At 37.5% G+C, this 18,002-nt stretch overlaps 2 protein-coding genes across 2 annotated transcripts in view; one reads left to right on the forward strand and one right to left on the reverse strand.

Annotated features, from left to right (window-relative positions):
* Window positions 1-2,519, reverse strand: part of DCAF13 (DDB1 and CUL4 associated factor 13) — a 27,162-nt gene extending 24,643 nt beyond the window's left edge. The window contains 2 exon segments of the mRNA XM_008983387.2: window positions 1,935-2,355; window positions 2,357-2,519. Coding sequence (XP_008981635.1) covers window positions 1,935-2,355; window positions 2,357-2,461 — 526 coding nt within the window. The 5' untranslated portion in view covers window positions 2,462-2,519.
* Window positions 2,203-17,447, forward strand: SLC25A32 (solute carrier family 25 member 32). Its single transcript, XM_002759330.5, has 7 exons — window positions 2,203-2,668; window positions 9,191-9,341; window positions 12,002-12,090; window positions 13,102-13,262; window positions 14,614-14,727; window positions 15,004-15,149; window positions 16,108-17,447. Exons 1-7 carry the CDS (start codon window positions 2,515-2,517, stop codon window positions 16,241-16,243), a joined length of 951 nt encoding a protein of 316 aa, XP_002759376.1. The 5' UTR covers window positions 2,203-2,514; the 3' UTR covers window positions 16,244-17,447.
* The last annotated feature ends 555 nt before the right edge of the window (window positions 17,448-18,002 follow it).

An 18,002-nucleotide genomic window follows, 5' to 3' on the forward strand; every position in this document is an offset into this window, starting at 1 on the left:
CGAAGTCTTGCACTGTCGCCCGAACTGGTGTGCAATGGCACAATCTTGACTCACTGCAATCTCCATCCCCCAGGTTCAAGCGATTCTTTTGCCTCAGCTTCCCAAGTAGCTGGGATTACAGGAACCCACCACCATGCCTGGCTAATTTTTTGTGTTTTTAGTAGAAATGGGGTTTCACTATGTTGGCCAGGCTGGTCTTGAACTCCTGACCTCATGATCCACCCACCTTGGCCTCCCAAAGTGTTGGGATTACAGGTGTGAGCCACCACGCCCAGCCAAAAATGAATCTTTATAGATGGAGAAACTGACATTTATAAAGCAACTATTATGTTCCAGGTGCTGCCTAAACACAGTTCATACACAAACATGATTCTTCCCCGTTTTGTAAGTGAAGTCTGATGGGAAAGCCTATTAATCAAAATAATCATTATGAGACAATGTGATAAACACTGTGATGAAGTGATAGAATCATAGAAGACCGGTGCTGAAGGGAGCTGAGCACATCCAGGAGTTAAGTATGAAAAGATTGTTCAGTGAAAGTTTTCCAGAGAAAGCAGCTAAATTGCATAAGGGTGTGTGTCACAGGAAGCCTTAAAAAAGATAACTGAAATGCACTGAGATTGGCAAGGGTGAATACTAAATAAACCACTTGTGGGAAACATAGTGACTGACGAAAGTGGCAAGGAAAGTGGGACCAGAGATTCAACGTTTGGGAATGATGTCAAGTCCAAGTGATAAATCTAACTTATATTTTAGAAATATTACTGCCTTGTGACAAACTGTAAACATCTTGTGAGCAGAGACCTCTTACCAATGCTGACATACATGTTGATAATAACTACTGTTAAACCAAAATAGTGAAGTACTGTTCTCACCTCATCTCATCTCTCTTACTCCTCGTTAAAAGTCTAATGACAACGTCCTTCTTTTCATGCCTTAGGTTCATTCCTGCCTGAAGACCTTTGCTCCTGTTATTCTCTTTACTAGAACAATCTGCTCATGCACGATTAGCCCCTTATCATTTAGGTATTACCAGGCACAATTAATAAGTGGTTAGCATATTAATGGAGGAAGAGACCAGTAAGGATAAAGAAAACTCATTAATTTCACTTTAACCATTCTTTCATCAAACTTCATAAGGGATGGTAAGAGAAAAGTGATGCTTTTAAATTTAACTTCGTCTCTTCCAACATCCAGAACATAAAGTAGTAAAGTGACAAGAAGAGCAGTAGGAAGGTTTTAAAAGGCTGTTTAACTCTTAACCCTTCAACCCATGAGTTTGACTCATTCAAGTCCACTTTTCTTTTCTTTTCTTTTTTTTTTTTTTTTTTTTTTTTTTTTTTTGAGACGGAGTTTCGCTTGTTACCCAGGCTGGAGTTCAATGGCGTGATCTCGGCTCACGGCAACCTCCACCTCCTGGGTTCAGGCAATTCTCCTGCCTCAGCCTCCTGAGTAGCTGGGATTACAGGCACACGCCACCGTGCCCAGGTAATTTTTTGTATTTTTAGTAGAGACGGGGTTTCACCATGTTGACCAGGATGGTCTCGATCTCTTGACCTCGTGATCCACGCGTCTCGGCCTCCCAAAGTGCTGGTATTACAGGCGTGAGCCACCGCGCCCGGCCTCAAGCCCACTTTTCAATAATAGGAACCTGAAGACAATACCTAGAGCAGCAGCTGGAATCTTCCTCCACTGTAGACAACTATTTCCCACTCACCACTAGAGGAAATTCTTAGAAAAAAGGGCTTGAACAGATGTTACTTGCTATCCAGTTCCGCATCGACCCTGTAAGCACAAAGTTTGCCTTAGCGAAAAGGGAACTGGGAAAGAACCAGACTGGAGCGCCAGCCTCCCCTGGCTTTACTCTGTGTAAGCCCAGGCTAGACCCAAAGACTGGCGGGAAGCTTCCCTTTCTCGCTACCAACTTATCTTACCTCTCTGTAAGTCAAACTTGGTTTCGCGGACATAATTGTCCGGATTCCGACTCAGCATCTTCACCTTCATCTTGCTTGCTCTTCCGGCCGAACTCCACGAGGGCTTTCATATGAGTTCGGCCCACCGCCGCCTCCTCCCACAGGCGACTTCTGCTTCTCTCAGACTACTTCCAGTCACGTGACTCGCGGAGCGGACGCTGGCTGGCTTAGCTGGATCCTGCGACGCTCCGTAGTTTCGCCGTCCTGCGCTAGCAGCGGCCGGTTCTTTAGCCGTGCGGTCTCTTCCGCGTTCGACAGCTGGAGCATTTGTGGGCGAGGCAGGGCGGAGACTCGGCTGAGGCTGGCGCTTCCCCTCCAACGCTATTTCCGCCGGCGTGACCTGGTGGCTGTGCCCCACTCACGCCCCCTCAGTACCAGACTCTCGCGGCTTGGCTCCCGCGCCGTGGGCGTCAGAGCCCTCTCGCCTGTCCCGGAGGTGGGCTTGCCCTCACAAGGGGCGACCGCTACTACGGTGGCGGCCACAGCATCTCGTCCCACCTCCGCGGCCCTGGGCGCCGTGGTATCGGCGGGCCCCGAGCCTATGACGGGCCAGGGCCAGTCGGCCTCCGGGTCGTCGGCGTGGAGCACGGTATTCCGCCACGTCCGCTATGAGAACCTGGTAGCTGGCGTGAGCGGCGGCGTGTTGTCCAACCTTGCGCTGCACCCGCTCGACCTCGTGAAGATCCGCTTCGCTGGTAAGAGCCCACCCAGACACCGGGCTGCTTCCTGTCACTGTCAGCCTGAATTCAGTGGTAAAGATTCAGAAAGAGGCCTTGGTCTCCTCTGCCTTTTCCGCACTCGGAGAAGGAGGATCGTTGAAGGGGATGCTGTGCGCCCTGGCTCACCTGAAATAGATTGGAGGAAACGGTGCTTTGTAGAGGGGTCGGCGTGCGATCTTCCTTGCTCCTCAAGACTAAGGGATGGGGCCTGTATGTATAGAAGTATGAGAAAAAATCATCCTCATTGGCAGGGGAGATGGGATGCAATTCCTGATTTGTAAAATAAAGAAGAGATTGTCACATTTTAGGGTTTATTCCTCACACGTGCAAATCATTCACTCTTGGAGGAACTTTGAAATCTTAGCCACGTGGTTTGGCAGCTCCACCAGTGTTGGGATACGGCGTAATCTTCAGCTAATGTTGGGAGTAGATTTGGAATAGAATTCTCTTGAATGTTTGGTTTTTGTCGTTTATAGAATGGTACAAGGTCCTGTGAAAGAATAGGTAGCTAGAATCGAAATACTGTTTTAAGTGTATTAGATGAATTATTTGAAATTAAAAAAAAGCATTTTAGAAGTTAAACTCTAAAGTCTGGAAAGAGTTTTAAAGATGATCTTTGATAACTGAAATTGCAGAAAATAGTTTTCAAATAAAGTTATACAAGTTCTGCCTTAAGAATTAAATCTACAGTTGTTTATCTTAGCGTTAGGTAATTCATATCACTTGCTGTATATTCTCTTAATGTGCGTAGACTGCTCTATGGGCTACAGAAGTATCTAATAAAGTTCTTGTCTTCAGGGAACTTAGAATTTAATTGTAGACGTTAGACTTAGATAAAAGGTAATTCTAGACGACATAAAATCAGGAAATACAAATACAGATAAACCGTCAAGAAAATTCTACATTGCTGATGATCATATGTATCTTTAAAGGTTCAATGGAAGATTGGGGCTTGGGTTTCCCATAGAAGGGCTAATATTTTGACAGGTGCAGAGGAGGCAAGAAGCCAATCTATGAAGAAAACTCATCGAAAATTATGGCGTATTATCCCTAGAAAAAACATCACAAAGGCATATAATTTTATGAAGTTTTATGATGCATGCACAAATAATTATTGACAAGTAATCTTTATTTACTAGGAGCAAGGCAATGAACTGTGTTTTAGATGTATTATCTCATTTATTATCCTGTAAATCTATACATAGGAACAGTCCTGTGAGTTTATGATCCCTGCTATACTGATGAGGATAACAGAAGTTGACTAATTTGCCCGAGTCACAAGTTTGTAAAGATGGATCTGGGATTTAAACCCAGGTAATCTAACTCTGGAACCCCCTGGCATTTAACTCCTCACCACCCTGCCTCTTCAAGTCCCTGTTATGTAATAGTTTGAACATTAGAAGAATTTTAGACTTGGCTGCAGGTGCAGGCCTGTATAACTTGGTGTCTCTCTTCAGCAGCATTTTATTTAGGAGCAGAAGAGATGGTAGTCGAGGTGATCATTGAAGAATAGTGTGATTGGTCTGATGAGTTTAAGACAGTGCTGTGAAGCATAGCATTCCTGAGGAAACAGTATTCTTCTTACCTGAGAAAATCAGTAGTCTTGATGAATTGGGAAGAGTACTTGGAGACTAGTGGGGCTGAGGTGGCAGATAAAAGGATTGGGTTGGAGGTCTAAATTAAAGATCTAGGCATTGAAGCAGGAGTTTGTATAATAAAGCTCGCAGTGTAGCTGTGAAATGGTGATAGAAAGGAGGAAAATTTAGGAAGATGAATAACAAATAAAAATTTATTGATTACAGCATCAATGCTGAATAACTTCCTATAGTTCTTATGCTTCCATTGTAATCAAACTCATTTAATAAAATTAAAATCTAATGATGACAGGTTCTGAATGCATGTGCTATTAAACCAAACCTGGAATTTTTCTGTGAGTTCAAGTAAAAATTGGAACTCAGAGGTGTCCAGAGTGGTAGAAAGATTAGAAATTAATTCATATGAAAAATAACTGGAGGAACTAGTTTAGCTCAGGAGAGAAAAAAACCTCAAGATATTTAGAGAACTTCCACGTGGGGAAAGGGGGCTACCTTATGTTGATCCTAAGGTCAGACACAAGTTGAGTGGAAATTACAGGGAAGCAGATTTTGGTTTGGTAGTGTGGTAGTGCTCAGAAATGAAACTGATGATGATTAGAAGTGGTTCAGATAGCAGCTGGATGACAGAAGTTAGAAGATACTCTTGTACTAGGTGGGAAGATTGGATTAGATGACTACTGAGACTCCTTCTAACTTTACGATGTAATGTTAAACCCTCAAGAATGATGAGAGCGCCCCAACAAAAGAATGAGAATGAGGTACAGTAATTTTCTAAGTAACCCAAAAACCTGATCATTTGCAAGTTAAAGATATGCGTGAGCTTTTGTGAAGAATATGGAGAGTATGACTATACCCAAAACATTAAGGAACCAAAATGTAAAATTCAGTAACAGGAGTGCAGAGTAAAATTTTATACGTATGTGGTATTGCAAGACCCAGTGACATAAATAAACTAGTACTTATTGAGTGCTTGAAATATGTCAGGCATAATTCTAAGAGCTTTATATGAACTAACTCATTTAATCCTTTGTAATTTTTAGAGTTGCCATTATTTTTTCTATCTTAACGGAAAAATTCGGGCACAGAATAATCCAATGACTTACTCAAGGTTGCAAAGTAATTGCTAGAACTAGGATTCAAGCTCAGAAAGTCTTTTTCCATAACATATGCTGTTAGTTTGAAACCATGAGTGGGTAGTTTTGTATAGCTAAAGCGTAAATTAAAATGATAGAGATGAAAATAAAGAATGATTCCAGAAAGTTAAGAAGCTGGCATGTCTTTTGTGAAAAATGGAAACAGGCAGTAGGATCAGAACCCTTAGTGGGGCAGGATGTTAGGAATAAGATCCAGAATGTAGCACCAGGATGGTAGTTGAAGCCACCGGTTGAGAGACCACCTCTATTTGATGGAAATTGTGCATATAAAAATCAGCGTCTAAGGATGGGCAGAGAAGAGGGATGGAAGGAAATTTAGTGGCAAAGAAGCAAGAGGACATTGAAGATGGTGCGGTGTTAAATGAGCCAGAGGAGAGGGATTTAGGAGATAAGCACTTTCAGGTGCTGATAAGGGTTCCTAAGAAAGAGGTCTCCAAAGTGCCTTTGAAGGTTTCTTAATTAGAGTGCTTGAAGTAATTGGTAAAGCTCAAACCAGATTGCCTTGGAGGTGAGAGAGTTCCTGCTGAGATTGTCTGGAGTGGGCTGGGAGGGACGTGTTTTCTCACTGCAGACATTTAACTGATAAGGAGGCACTGGGATCAAAGAGTAAATAGGAGAGCTTTAAGCTTGTTTAAATACTAATGGGAAAGAACTTAAAGCAGGGTAGAGACTGGGAAATAGAGGCCGGAGGATAAGGATAAGGCATCTAACTAAGGGGGGTTGTCTGAAGGAACAGGATCTAGAACAAGCCTTTTCGGCCAGAAATAACTTTCACCTTTGCTACCCAGTGCATACACATACATACACAAACGTTACTGAAACACACGTTTCATGAAACAATATTTATCCTAACTACTTGTGATGTCATTTACATTTGTTTTCTATTCCAGTCTGGTTTTGAAGAAAAGATACTAGCAGTCTGCTCAATTAGTTTCTTGATTCATCTGGAATTTTAAAATCACCAATATAGAGCACAGGTAGAGGGTATTACTTTTATGAAAAGAGACAAAGCAGAGGTAAAACTAATATCCAGGAAATGAAACAGGTTGTGTTAGGGTGATGGTGCTAGGTGGTAATTTTTTAAGTCATTATATTAAGTCTTTCTTAGAAGATGAATTTAAAATGAGTGTCCTGTCTTGGCTCCTTTCTGTACACCAAACTTTTTATCTTCAGCTTGTGTCTATCGGCAATTTTTAGTGCTATGATAAGCCATTGTAAATTATGTGATAGATGATTAGATCTACACACTAATTGGTTAGCGGCAGATATTTTTAGAACAATCATGAGGTCATTTAGGCCAGTGGTCCCCAACCTTTTTGGCTCCAGGGACTGGTTTTATGGAAGACAATTTTTCCATGGATGAGAGTAGAGGAGGTATGGTTGATTTCACGATGAAAATTTTCCTCTTCAGATCATCAGGCAATAGATTCTCTTAAGGAGCGTGCAGCCTAGATCCCTTGCATGTGCAGTTCACAGTAGGGTTTGTGATTGTGTTAAGAATCTAATGCACCACTAATCTGACAGGAGGCAGAGTTCCAGTAATACAAGGGGATGGGGAGCGGCCATAAGTACAGGTGAAACTTTGCTAACACCACTCACCTGCTGTGTGCCCCAGTTCCTAGCAGATAACTGATTGGTATAGGGAGTTGGGGACCCCTGATTTAGACCAAAAAAATTCACTGTATTTTATCTATATAATTTTAATTTTATGTTAGGGAGATCCTAGTTCAGCCTTGGTTTATACCTATGAAAAGAACAGGTGGTGTTTTAATGGTTGGTTTTGCTTTTTACCTCAAGAGAGAAGTGGTATTATGAGTTTATTATTGAGAAGAAAATGGAAAGTTCTTAGAAAAAGGGATCTATACAGAAGAATGAGACGCAGAGAATCCAGGGGAAGCATCAGAAAGATTACCAACTACGCAGGAAAACATTTCTCAAGAGCCTGTCATTCTGCTGCCTGCCTTTAAATTTGTTGTCTTATATGAACCTCAAAAATCCCTGTGAGGTACATGACTTTTATCCACATTTTATAAGTGAGGATGCTGAAGCTCAGAAAGGATAAGACCATGTAACGAATTAGGGAAGTTACATATCAAACTCAGGTGTACTGATAAAACCTGATGTACTTTAATCTCACTTCGTGCTGTAACATTGGCAGGTTAATGATGAAAGAAATTGACTTTTCCCCCTTTGCCTGCAAATGGTAAACAGTCATTCTTCTTCGCCAGACTGGATTATACACAGTGAAGTAGGACAGTGAAGGGGACAGTGAACCGGGGATGCCACTATGGCTAGCAGAGTATAATTTGTATAAACTTTCTGGAAGGCAGGTTCAGTATGTATTTGTAACTTAAGTGTATACCCATTAACCTGTAACAGTTTCCCTTTCTAATAGCTAATTCCAAGACAATAATCATTCATGCAGATTCTTGTACAGAATGTTCTTTTGAGAACTTCTTATAATAGCCAGAAAAAGAGAATTCATGTCAAATGGTGGAATGACTGTGTAAATGATGTGATTTCTATAAGATGGAAAACCATGATGTTATATACTAAAAATCTTTTTTTGGGAAATCTATTGAATAACAAGGAGAACTGCTCACAAATAATCTTGAGTGGAAAACAAAACTATATACAAAACTATAGTAAAATTATAATTTTGGATATACTACAGTATAACATAGAATGGCATGCATAATGTGGAATGTCATTGCCAATTACTGAGATACTTAATACTCCTAGAATTAAGTGATTTTTTAAAAAAATAGCAAATAAATAATTGATACTGTATTATTCCTTGTGGTTTTCTACAGCCTACTCACACCTTTGTAAATAGTCCTTTTAGCTGCTTCTCATGCCCTAGAGTTATCCTATTTTGAATGTGCTTTCTATTTCCTACAGAGAAATGAAATGAAAAACTAAGACATTTATAACCTAGATTATATTTTTTACAAAATTGGCAAGAAGACTAAATGCTGATAATGCTAGTTGAAAACTGATGGTTTCTCAAAGTAGGATGATGGCAGTGTGAACTGAGAGATGTAGACAGATGCAAAAGATATTTGTGAGACAGAATCAAAAAGACTTGTTATTTGATAAAAAGGGATGGGGGAGGAGGGTTCATGGATAGTCCCTGGATATCTGGTGTGGGCATCTATGTAGATGATGACCTCGTTTGTTGAGCTATACAGCTCAACAGTAAGAGCGGCTTCAGAAGGGATGGGGAAAACTTATTCAATTTTGGATATGTTCAAGTGAAATACTTTGCTACTTTCTACTTGGATTTCAATATGTTTTGGTGGAGAGGATAGGAAGAATTTCCAGGAAGAAAATTTACCCCATCCTCTGCATTTTCTTTCCTGCCGTTCCTCAGGTCTTGCTAGTACTTGATATAATTGAGGCTCCTGGCTAGTTTATTTTTTAACATTAGAATCCTTAACCTTGGAGAAAAAAAAAACCTAAGTGTTGAAACCTAGTTATCTAAGAGACTTTCAGATTATTTGAGCTAAGCTAATATTTCCTAAAATATTATTTGAGTGCTTAGTATGCCCTAAATAAACACTTGAATAATTTGAGGAATGTAGTAGTTTTAAAACACTGAAGCCTGGAAAATAATTTTTCTACTACCTAAAAAAGTTTTTCTTCTAAGTTTATCTCCTTTATATAACTGATTGTGCAATATCTGTGTTTATATGTGATACGAAGCTAGAACTTTGTTCTTACCTGACTTTGTGCATCCTTTAATGCAGTGAGTGATGGATTGGAACTGAGACCGAAATATAAAGGGATTTTACATTGCCTGACTACCATCTGGAAACTCGATGGACTCCGGGGACTTTATCAAGGAGTCACCCCAAATGTGTGGGGTGCAGGTTTATCCTGGGGACTCTACTTTTTCTTGTGAGTAGATTTGGGAGGTTTTACAGTATTAAATAAAAAAAGGAATTTTTGTTTTTAGTGATTTTTTTTTTTTACATGTCATAATGAAACATGAGTCATTTAATCAGTTTCTCTGAATTGGAAGGATCAGAAAGAACAAAATGACTTAGTTTGATTAGTTTGATTCAAAATGGCTTATTAGTTTGATTATCAGATGCTTCAGATAATGGCTAATTGCTTATTAGCTATTATTAGAGGCATTTATTTAGTCTGGAAGAAAGTTCTTAATAGAAAAAAGGTGAAGAGATGAGGTGGAATAATATTCTTACAGAAGCCATTTCTGTGAGGTGAATTCAGGAAGATGAAATGTTTGACTGATTACTTTTGTAAGCTAAATATATATTAAAGGGAGCTTTTCACTTTAGTTAAAGCCATTTGAAAAACAGCTGACTCCAGATAACTCACAATGAAATTATAGGGCCCCTTCGGTGTTTTATTAGGTGTTTTGGCCATATCAGTGTGTACTCTTAAGCCTTTCTAGTAGAGTCAAAATATGACTAGACTAGAAAAAGTTGAATCGGTCGGTTTGTTATTTATTAGTGGTTTTGGAAAGTGTCATAGAGACTAGAGGAGCCTGCAACTGTTGTCTAAAATTAATCTTATAGATTTCAGTTCTCTTTGGTATTCAATTTTGATAAAGAAGATTGTTTAAATAAATAAGTTATTTTCTCCATGTGTCAGAGATTAGTTCCAGAGTACCCCAAATAGAAAATTTCATAAATACTGAAGTATCATTAGTTACTTGTTTATCCTCATCCAGATTCCCAAAATATTTAAGATGGCTTACAAAGATATATTTGATTTATGATGAAAGTAGAAAAGCAGGAGAGGATAGACCTTGGGGTCCTCATATGAATATGTACCACAGGAAATCCCTGTTGGGAACAGAAAGCAAAAGCCAGTGCATGGACAAAAGGGTTTGAGGCAAATTGTTTCTTGTATGACCTGCCCCATCATCTTTCCAGCTCATTTCTTTCCTTACTCCTTCACCGGTCAGATAACATAATCATTTAAAATAACCGCTCTCACCTGCCTCCTGAAGAAGTCATAGAAGGATGCTCTGGCAGGCGTATGCTTATTTAGTGAACAAGAGCATGGTCACAACATATCCTGGCACTGCATTGAGGGATAATGTGCTGCTCAGAGCATGCCTCTGATCTGTGAAACTGAAACCATGAATGGTGAAGCTTTTCTTTGCTTCAACAGGTTTTGTTTTTAGGAAAACATCATATCTAGTGTATTTGCCTTTGTCTTCTCTGTGTCACATATTTTACTTGATCTCACATAAATTTGTGGTGGTATCCAAACCAATCTTAAAATATTTTTTAAGTGAAAGCAAAATAAAATTCAGCCTTAAAATTGTTCAAATATTTTTTCTCTTTTTCTTCTCTTTAGAGAGGTATGTGTGAAATTATATACACACACACCCCTTGACACACATGCACATACATACATAATGCTTTATGAATTTGAGTTGTATAGATTCATCAAGACAGTTTCTAAGGATAAGTCATATTAATATAAAATTGGCATGATAAGAATTTCTTGGGCCAGGTGCAGTGTCTCACACCTGTAATCCCAGCACTTTGGGAGGCCAAGGCAGGAGGATCACATGAGTCTGGGAGTTCAAGACCAGCCTGGGCAACATAGTGAGACCCATCTCTTCCAAAAATTTTAAAAGAATTAGTCTGGCTTCATGATGTGCATCCCTGTATTCTTAGCTAACTGGGAGGCTGAGGCAGGAGGATTGCTTGAAGCTAGGAATTCAAGGTTACAGTGAGCTGTGATTGTGTCACTGCACTCCAGTCTGGGTGATAGAGTGAGACTCTGTCTCTGAAAAAAAGAAAAGAAGAATGTGCTCACTTGACATCTTCATCCAAGAGAAAAGTAGAAATTAGCATTAAAGGAAATAGGCTGATTTGACTCCCTTACTCTGAAACATTTAATGGGGATTTTCTACTAAATAAAACCCAAATCTCAATCTGCCACTCAAGAGTGGCCAGTTTTCTCTTTCTTCCCACCCATCCTTACTCCTTTTCACCATGCTGATCCTTTCCCTGTTGAAACTGTGCCTGTCTCAATACCCAGTTCAATACTACCTTTTACACAAAGCCTTCTGTGATCTCAGTCATAATTCCTGAATATCTTCTATTGTCTGTTGTCTTTTATTATGATCATTTAATAGTCCTTATTAGTTTGTTAAGAAAAAAATCACATTTATCTTTTTATCTGTCAGAAACTCAACTATAGTACCTGAACATAGGTGCTCAGTATATATTTGTTAGGTACCCCTTCTTTGGTATCTTTTGTCTTTTCTGGCCAGTCTGTGTACCACCACTATGTTCTCCACTCCTCCCAGTTTTCCTGTCTTTTGAAAGTAATCGATGAGTGTCTGATTTAAATATTTTACATTTGTATTGATAGCCATATTTATTTAAGAGGAAGGGGTGGTATAATCTTGCAGTAAAGCACTTCCAGCAAATCCATTCTTGAAAAAGGTCTCATTTTGTGGTTGCATTATGCATTGACTTTTGCTTTGGAAGTACTGGTGTTGCGTTACACTTTAAAACAGACTTTATGACACCTATTCAAATTAAACTGCTTGCATTTAATTCTTTTAGTTACAATGCCATCAAGTCATATAAGACAGAAGGAAGAGCTGAACAGAGGTTAGAGGCAACAGAATACCTTGTCTCAGCTGCTGAAGCTGGTAAGGCCGTGTGTGAAATATAAAAATGTCACCTTCCAAACTTAATTTTCAGTTTTTGCTTTTGATTTTTTTTCTTTGAACACCTGAGCTTAAATATGCCTAACTGTATTAAATTAGTTATATGGAATTTCTTAGCAGGAATTCTTATGATTACTCTTTTCAGATTTCAAGAATTTTACTTTAATTAAAGTATAATTGTAGTTTTCAAATTATACAATTTAGCATCCTTGTTTAATCACCTCATTTATGTATACTATCCAAAAGGAAAAAACAAAGTAAGAGTCATCAGTCTTTGTAACTCCTACTTTAATACCTTGATTTCTTAATGTTTGATTAGGCAAAAACTAACTTACTCACTTTTTAATACATAGCCACTTAGCAAAGACCTGAGTCATAACGAGTCTAAATATTTGTTGAATAAAGGATTCCTTACGAAACCTAGCAAATAAGAAACTTAACCAGATTAATTTTTTTATAAAATTATCAGTCTCTATAATGGATGTAAAATGTGACTTACTATATTACATAATTATTTAATTTATGAGGGATAGTAGTTACTTTGAATGGATTTGAAGAAGACTATGATAAAGTTGGGGTAGATATGTGTGTCGCATGCACAGGGTCTTGGGGTGCCAGATTCCTGGTCCTTTTCCCCTATCTTCAACACCTCTGTGTTATACCAAGTGCTATACCTAAGATCTGTATCTGCTTACCTTCTGTTCTCTGCACCTGGCCATGTTGTTTAGGGGTCAGGACATTTTTGCTATCCTTATACCTCAAAAGGAAAGCATTTCACATTTACACCTTTTAATTTACGTCTCACTAACTGCATGAGGAACTTAATCCTTTGACCTTAAAACTGTGCCTCAGAGACTGCATTATATAGTTTCAGATATGGTCTCTGTGCATTATCTTTTTTCTTTTTAACATAAATGTACTATTTTTAATTTGGATTGTCATAAGTGTGAAAGTATCTGTATGCTGAATAATCTAATTGAAATCTCATTTTAGGAGCCATGACCCTCTGCATTACAAACCCATTATGGGTAACAAAAACTCGCCTTATGTTACAGTATGATGCTGTTGTTAACTCCCCACACCGACAGTATAAAGGAATGTTTGATACACTTGTGAAAATATATAAGTATGAAGGTGTGCGTGGATTGTATAAGGTAACAAATTATCAATATATTTTAAATAACTGAAAATTGCAATTTCCATTGGCTCTGTTGTCTTAGTTCTGAGTGACCTGTAGTAAGTCCCAAAAAGAAGCCAAACTTAGGCAAGAAACAATTAAATGAAAACTGAAATCTAGTTAATAATACTGAAATTGTACTTAAAGCTATTTATCCTCATTAACATGGAATGTATCATCATGACGTTGGTGGGTGTGAGAACTATCTAAAACTTTGTCAAGTATCTTTTTAATAAGTCACACAACAAGATCACCTATTCCTTACTTCATTCCTTGGAAACTCTGGTCTCTTGGGAACCTGGGATAATGTAGTCTGGAGAAGACATTAGCAGTTCTAACAGGATCTTAAAATGTTTTTTTTATTAATCTCAAATCTTACATAAATTTAAAAATAACAAAAATCAAGCCCAGCCCTTTGCCTGTTGTAATATTTTAAAAATTTCTTCCTAGTGTCAGATCTGTTTTCTGATTTTATAACTCCTTTTTATTTTCCCCTTTTCTACCTTCTACTCCCATCTCTTGCTTATCCCCGCAAAGAAATTTTTAGGCATACATAGTTTAAAATCAAAATTAGATGCATTGAATTTCAGTTTGGTTTTTAAGGATTGAGTAATAGCTTTTAAAATCATTGATTTTACTGAGCTATTGACAAAAATTCTATAAATATATTATTCAATTTTGTGTTTTTTCATCCCTCTCTGCCATAGTCTTTCAGAATACGTATCCTTAGTTCATTGATTTATCATTACCTTTAGTTTCTTTGTAGCCCCGGCTGGAGCGCAGTGGTGCAATCTCAGCTCACTGCAACCTCCGCCTCTGGGGTCCCAGTTCAAGCAGTTCTCCTGCCTTAGCCTTCCAAGTAGCTTGGATTATTTTTGTATTTTTAGTAGAGATGGGTTTTCAACATGTTGGCCAGGTTCCTCTTGAACCCCTGACCTCGTGATCTGCCTGCCTCGGCCTCCCAAAGTCTTGGGATTATAGGCATGAGCCACCTCGCCCAGCCACCTTAGTTTCTTAACTTTCCAGAATTTAATTTCCTGTTCCTCAAGTCTTGACAGTGTATACTGTCAAGAAAAACAGTTTGTATACTGTTTAAAGAAAAACTAATATATGAACATCCAAACCTTTAAAAATAAAGTAGAATAGTACCCCTTTGTTTTTTATATTACTACAAGTTTTTAACCTCAGATTTAAAAAATGTTATTTGTACAAAACTTAAATGAATTTGCTTAAAGTGCTATAATGAGAGAGAAGAGAAAGTATTTTACTCAAATATATTGTTCTTTGAAAGTATACTGTTTTGCTTTTCAAAAACCATTCCCTTTTAGGGATTTGTTCCTGGGCTGTTTGGAACGTCACACGGTGCCCTTCAGTTTATGGCATATGAATTGCTGAAGTTGAAGTACAACCAGCATGTCAATAGATTACCAGAAGCTCAGTTGGTAAGATGACTCTTGTAAAAATGTTATCATTTACTTTTATGGGTATTTAGTAGATAGAAATTTTTGTCATGCTTGCTTTGGTGGTAGTGCTATGATGATGAGTACTGACTCTGCCACTGATTTAATTTATAGTTAAATATTTATAGGCTAATGCCACACAATTGTCAAAAATAGAACTCTTTAAAGATCTATTTAAATTTTTTAACATAATTTTTACTTCTGTGTTTTTAAAGAAATTCTGTCTAAAGAAAAAACTATTTTGTGTTACCATTTTAGAGCACAGTAGAATATATATCTGTTGCAGCACTATCCAAAATATTTGCTGTCGCAGCAACATACCCATATCAAGTCATAAGAGCTCGTCTTCAGGATCAACACATGTCTTACAGTGGTGTAATAGATGTAATCTCAAAGACTTGGAGGTGAGAGCATGCGCTATATTAAAATTGCTTTGATAAGGTACCTTGCATATCTTAGACCATCTTGTTGATAGTAGTTTTATAGCAAAGGCCAGTTTGCTGAGGTGAAAACATGATTGGTGGTCCCTGCTTTCCCTATCATTATGTATGTGACCATGTCTCTGAGGCTTGATTTCTTCATTTGTAAAGTTAGACTGTCTAGGCTAATGGGTTGTTATAAGAGTCAAATTAAATGTGTGAAAATGTTTTAGAAAATGAAATTTAAATGTTTTAAAATATCTGAGGGTATTGAATATAAGAAGTCAAAGTATGGCTTAATATATTCAAGAAGGCTCCAAACCTGCTACTGGCACAATAACTTTTGCAAATACTTGTTAAAATATATGAAAGAGATGCTTGTTCTTCAGTATGAAACTAGTTATTATATGGAGACATCACTATATCCCTTTAATCTGAAAGAACAGAGCAGAACATTTAGGATGTTTATATTTAATTTAATTCAAGAAATATTTAATGAGTGCCTATGTGACAAAGGTTCTAGGCTATATTCCATATTCTTGGCATTAAGGAAATAAAGTTTTATCTTTGTATATGCTGTATTTAATATTGGCTAGCATTTATCCAAGCTGTGCGTTTTTTTTTTTTTTAATACCTACATTAGGTCAGTTAAAACTCCTGCCTGTTCATACATTTAAAAGCATTTGAAAGATAGCTAACTTAAAGAACTTTTCATTCAGTTTTGAGGTGTCCTTACCCTCTCTTCCTCAGTAGATCCATAAAAGGAATGTAAACCCCTATAAATGGCTTATAAACTACATTACTTTAGGACACTGAAAACATGGACTTAAATCAGAGTGAGGTTTGACTGCTGCTTGCTCCATGCCTTTTGTCAGTTAAAACTTTCATGTTTTCATGCTATCTCTGTAGAAAATTAAGCATATATCTATTTTTTCCTCTAAAGGAAAGAAGGCATTGGTGGATTTTACAAAGGAATTGCTCCCAATTTAATTAGAGTGACTCCAGCCTGCTGTATTACCTTTGTGGTATATGAAAACGTCTCACATTTTTTACTTGACCTTAGAGAAAAGAGAAAGTAAGCTAAAAGAAGACAATTCAGTATATCTGCCCACGGCAGCAACAAGCTCCTTTTGTTTAAGACATAAAAGAAGAATCCTGCACAGCAACATGACTCATATTTGAAATTGGTCTGTAGTCATTAGAGGCCAGAGAACTGCTAAGTCTTTGCAATGTTTTTCTGCTTTTTGCCTTCCCCATATACATGGACCTTGGCTACCTCTGCCCAAAATGGCTGCCATCAACACAAATATTAAAACTGGCGCAAAGTATAGAGTTTCACAAATTTCTACATTTTATTGGTAGAAGCTGATTGCAACATTTACTAAATAGATTAGATGAATGTACTTTTTTGTGTGACTTATTTGCCTGGATTGCTTTAAAATTAACCTTTGTGCAATACCAAGAAAATGGGTTTTTAAAAGAATATCTTTGTTTCAAGATAAATTAAGGATTTACTGCATAAGGTGTTGACCAAATTCAGAAGATTTTAGAATTGAGAAATTTTAGTGAGAGAAAAATCCACTCTATGTTTTAGTTTTAATTCAACTGAGATGCACTACCTAGTGAAAATTGAGAAATTACATACTTCTCGGAGAAACAGCTGACACATGTTGTCATTCCATTGCTTTTTTCCCCAGAGACTTCCATAATTTAAAATAAAATCCTAGATCCAGTTCTTGTGTTTTAGCATAAGTACTTAATCTATTTTAAATTTGTAAAACCTGAGCTTCTAGGATCCAGCTGTGTCAACCTTTATTTAGCATATGTAGCTATAAATCACTTATTGGAGATGCTAACTAGATCACCTTTTACAGATACCGAAATGTTTGGGATGTGTTTGTTGACAAACTGAATGGAAATGAGAAACTTTATACCTTAGTTTTCAGGTATATGGATTTAGATCCCAAATAAACGATTACTCTTCATTGGTTGCTCACATTCAGGTTGAAAAACAAATCACATTAATGGCCATTATTGATTTTACTTTTATGAGTCATTGTAGACATCTATAAATATAAAAGGGCCTGTTCCCAAAAGATGCCAGAATGATGCTAGTATTTTTATTTATCATAAACATCTATTAGTGCTGTTGCACTGCCATCTATTTGTTGTAAATAAAACTGTTGTTTTCAAAGCCACCTTTAAATAGTTCTTTGAAAATAGGCTTATTTTTTTATATTTTGGAAATGGCATTTTTTTGAAATAAAGATAAAATGATAAGTACCTAATTGTATTTACTGTAATATCTTGTAACATGCATAGGAACGCTTTATAAGTTAAATGTGATGTATTTTTTTATACTTCTGGTTTATACTGTTATTCATATGAAATCCTGGTATTAGTCCCCTCATGGAAAAATGAACTGCAGTTGATATTTGGTGCTTAAGATAGCACCATTATTTAAATACCTCCTCTGTACTCCCAAGTGAATAAAACAACATTCTTCCTCTGAGAACATATAAGCTTGTCTGACAGATAAATATGCATTAAATAACTACAATTATAGATTCAGAACATGTCAGGAATCTGTTACAAAGCCCAGTAAGAGTTCTGAGAGAAGAGAACTCAATTTCAATCATTCAACAACAAATAGTCACTCAACTCCTGCTCTTTGTCAAGTGTGTCACCAAGCACTGAGGATATACCAATAAATAAGCCAGACAACATTCCTGCCCTCAGGGAATTTTCTTCTTGGTGTAAGTGACAGAAAACCAAGTATATGCATAATATGATTTAGGTATTTAATACTATAAATAAAACTGTAGCAGAACTGGGGGA

The sequence above is a fragment of the Callithrix jacchus genome, chromosome 16, assembly GCF_049354715.1.
Source record: "Callithrix jacchus isolate 240 chromosome 16, calJac240_pri, whole genome shotgun sequence".
Lineage (NCBI taxonomy): Eukaryota > Metazoa > Chordata > Mammalia > Primates > Cebidae > Callithrix > Callithrix jacchus.

Excerpts from the sequence above, each read along its gene's own strand:
- SLC25A32 (XM_002759330.5), top strand. The coding sequence starts at position 2,515 with ATGACGGGCCAGGGCCAGTCGGCCTCCGGGTCGTCGGCGTGGAGCACG. Across the intron at positions 13,263-14,613 it reads GTGTGCGTGGATTGTATAAG|GGATTTGTTCCTGGGCTGTT; the intron begins GTAACAAATTAT and ends ATTCCCTTTTAG. Across the intron at positions 14,728-15,003 it reads GATTACCAGAAGCTCAGTTG|AGCACAGTAGAATATATATC; the intron begins GTAAGATGACTC and ends TTACCATTTTAG.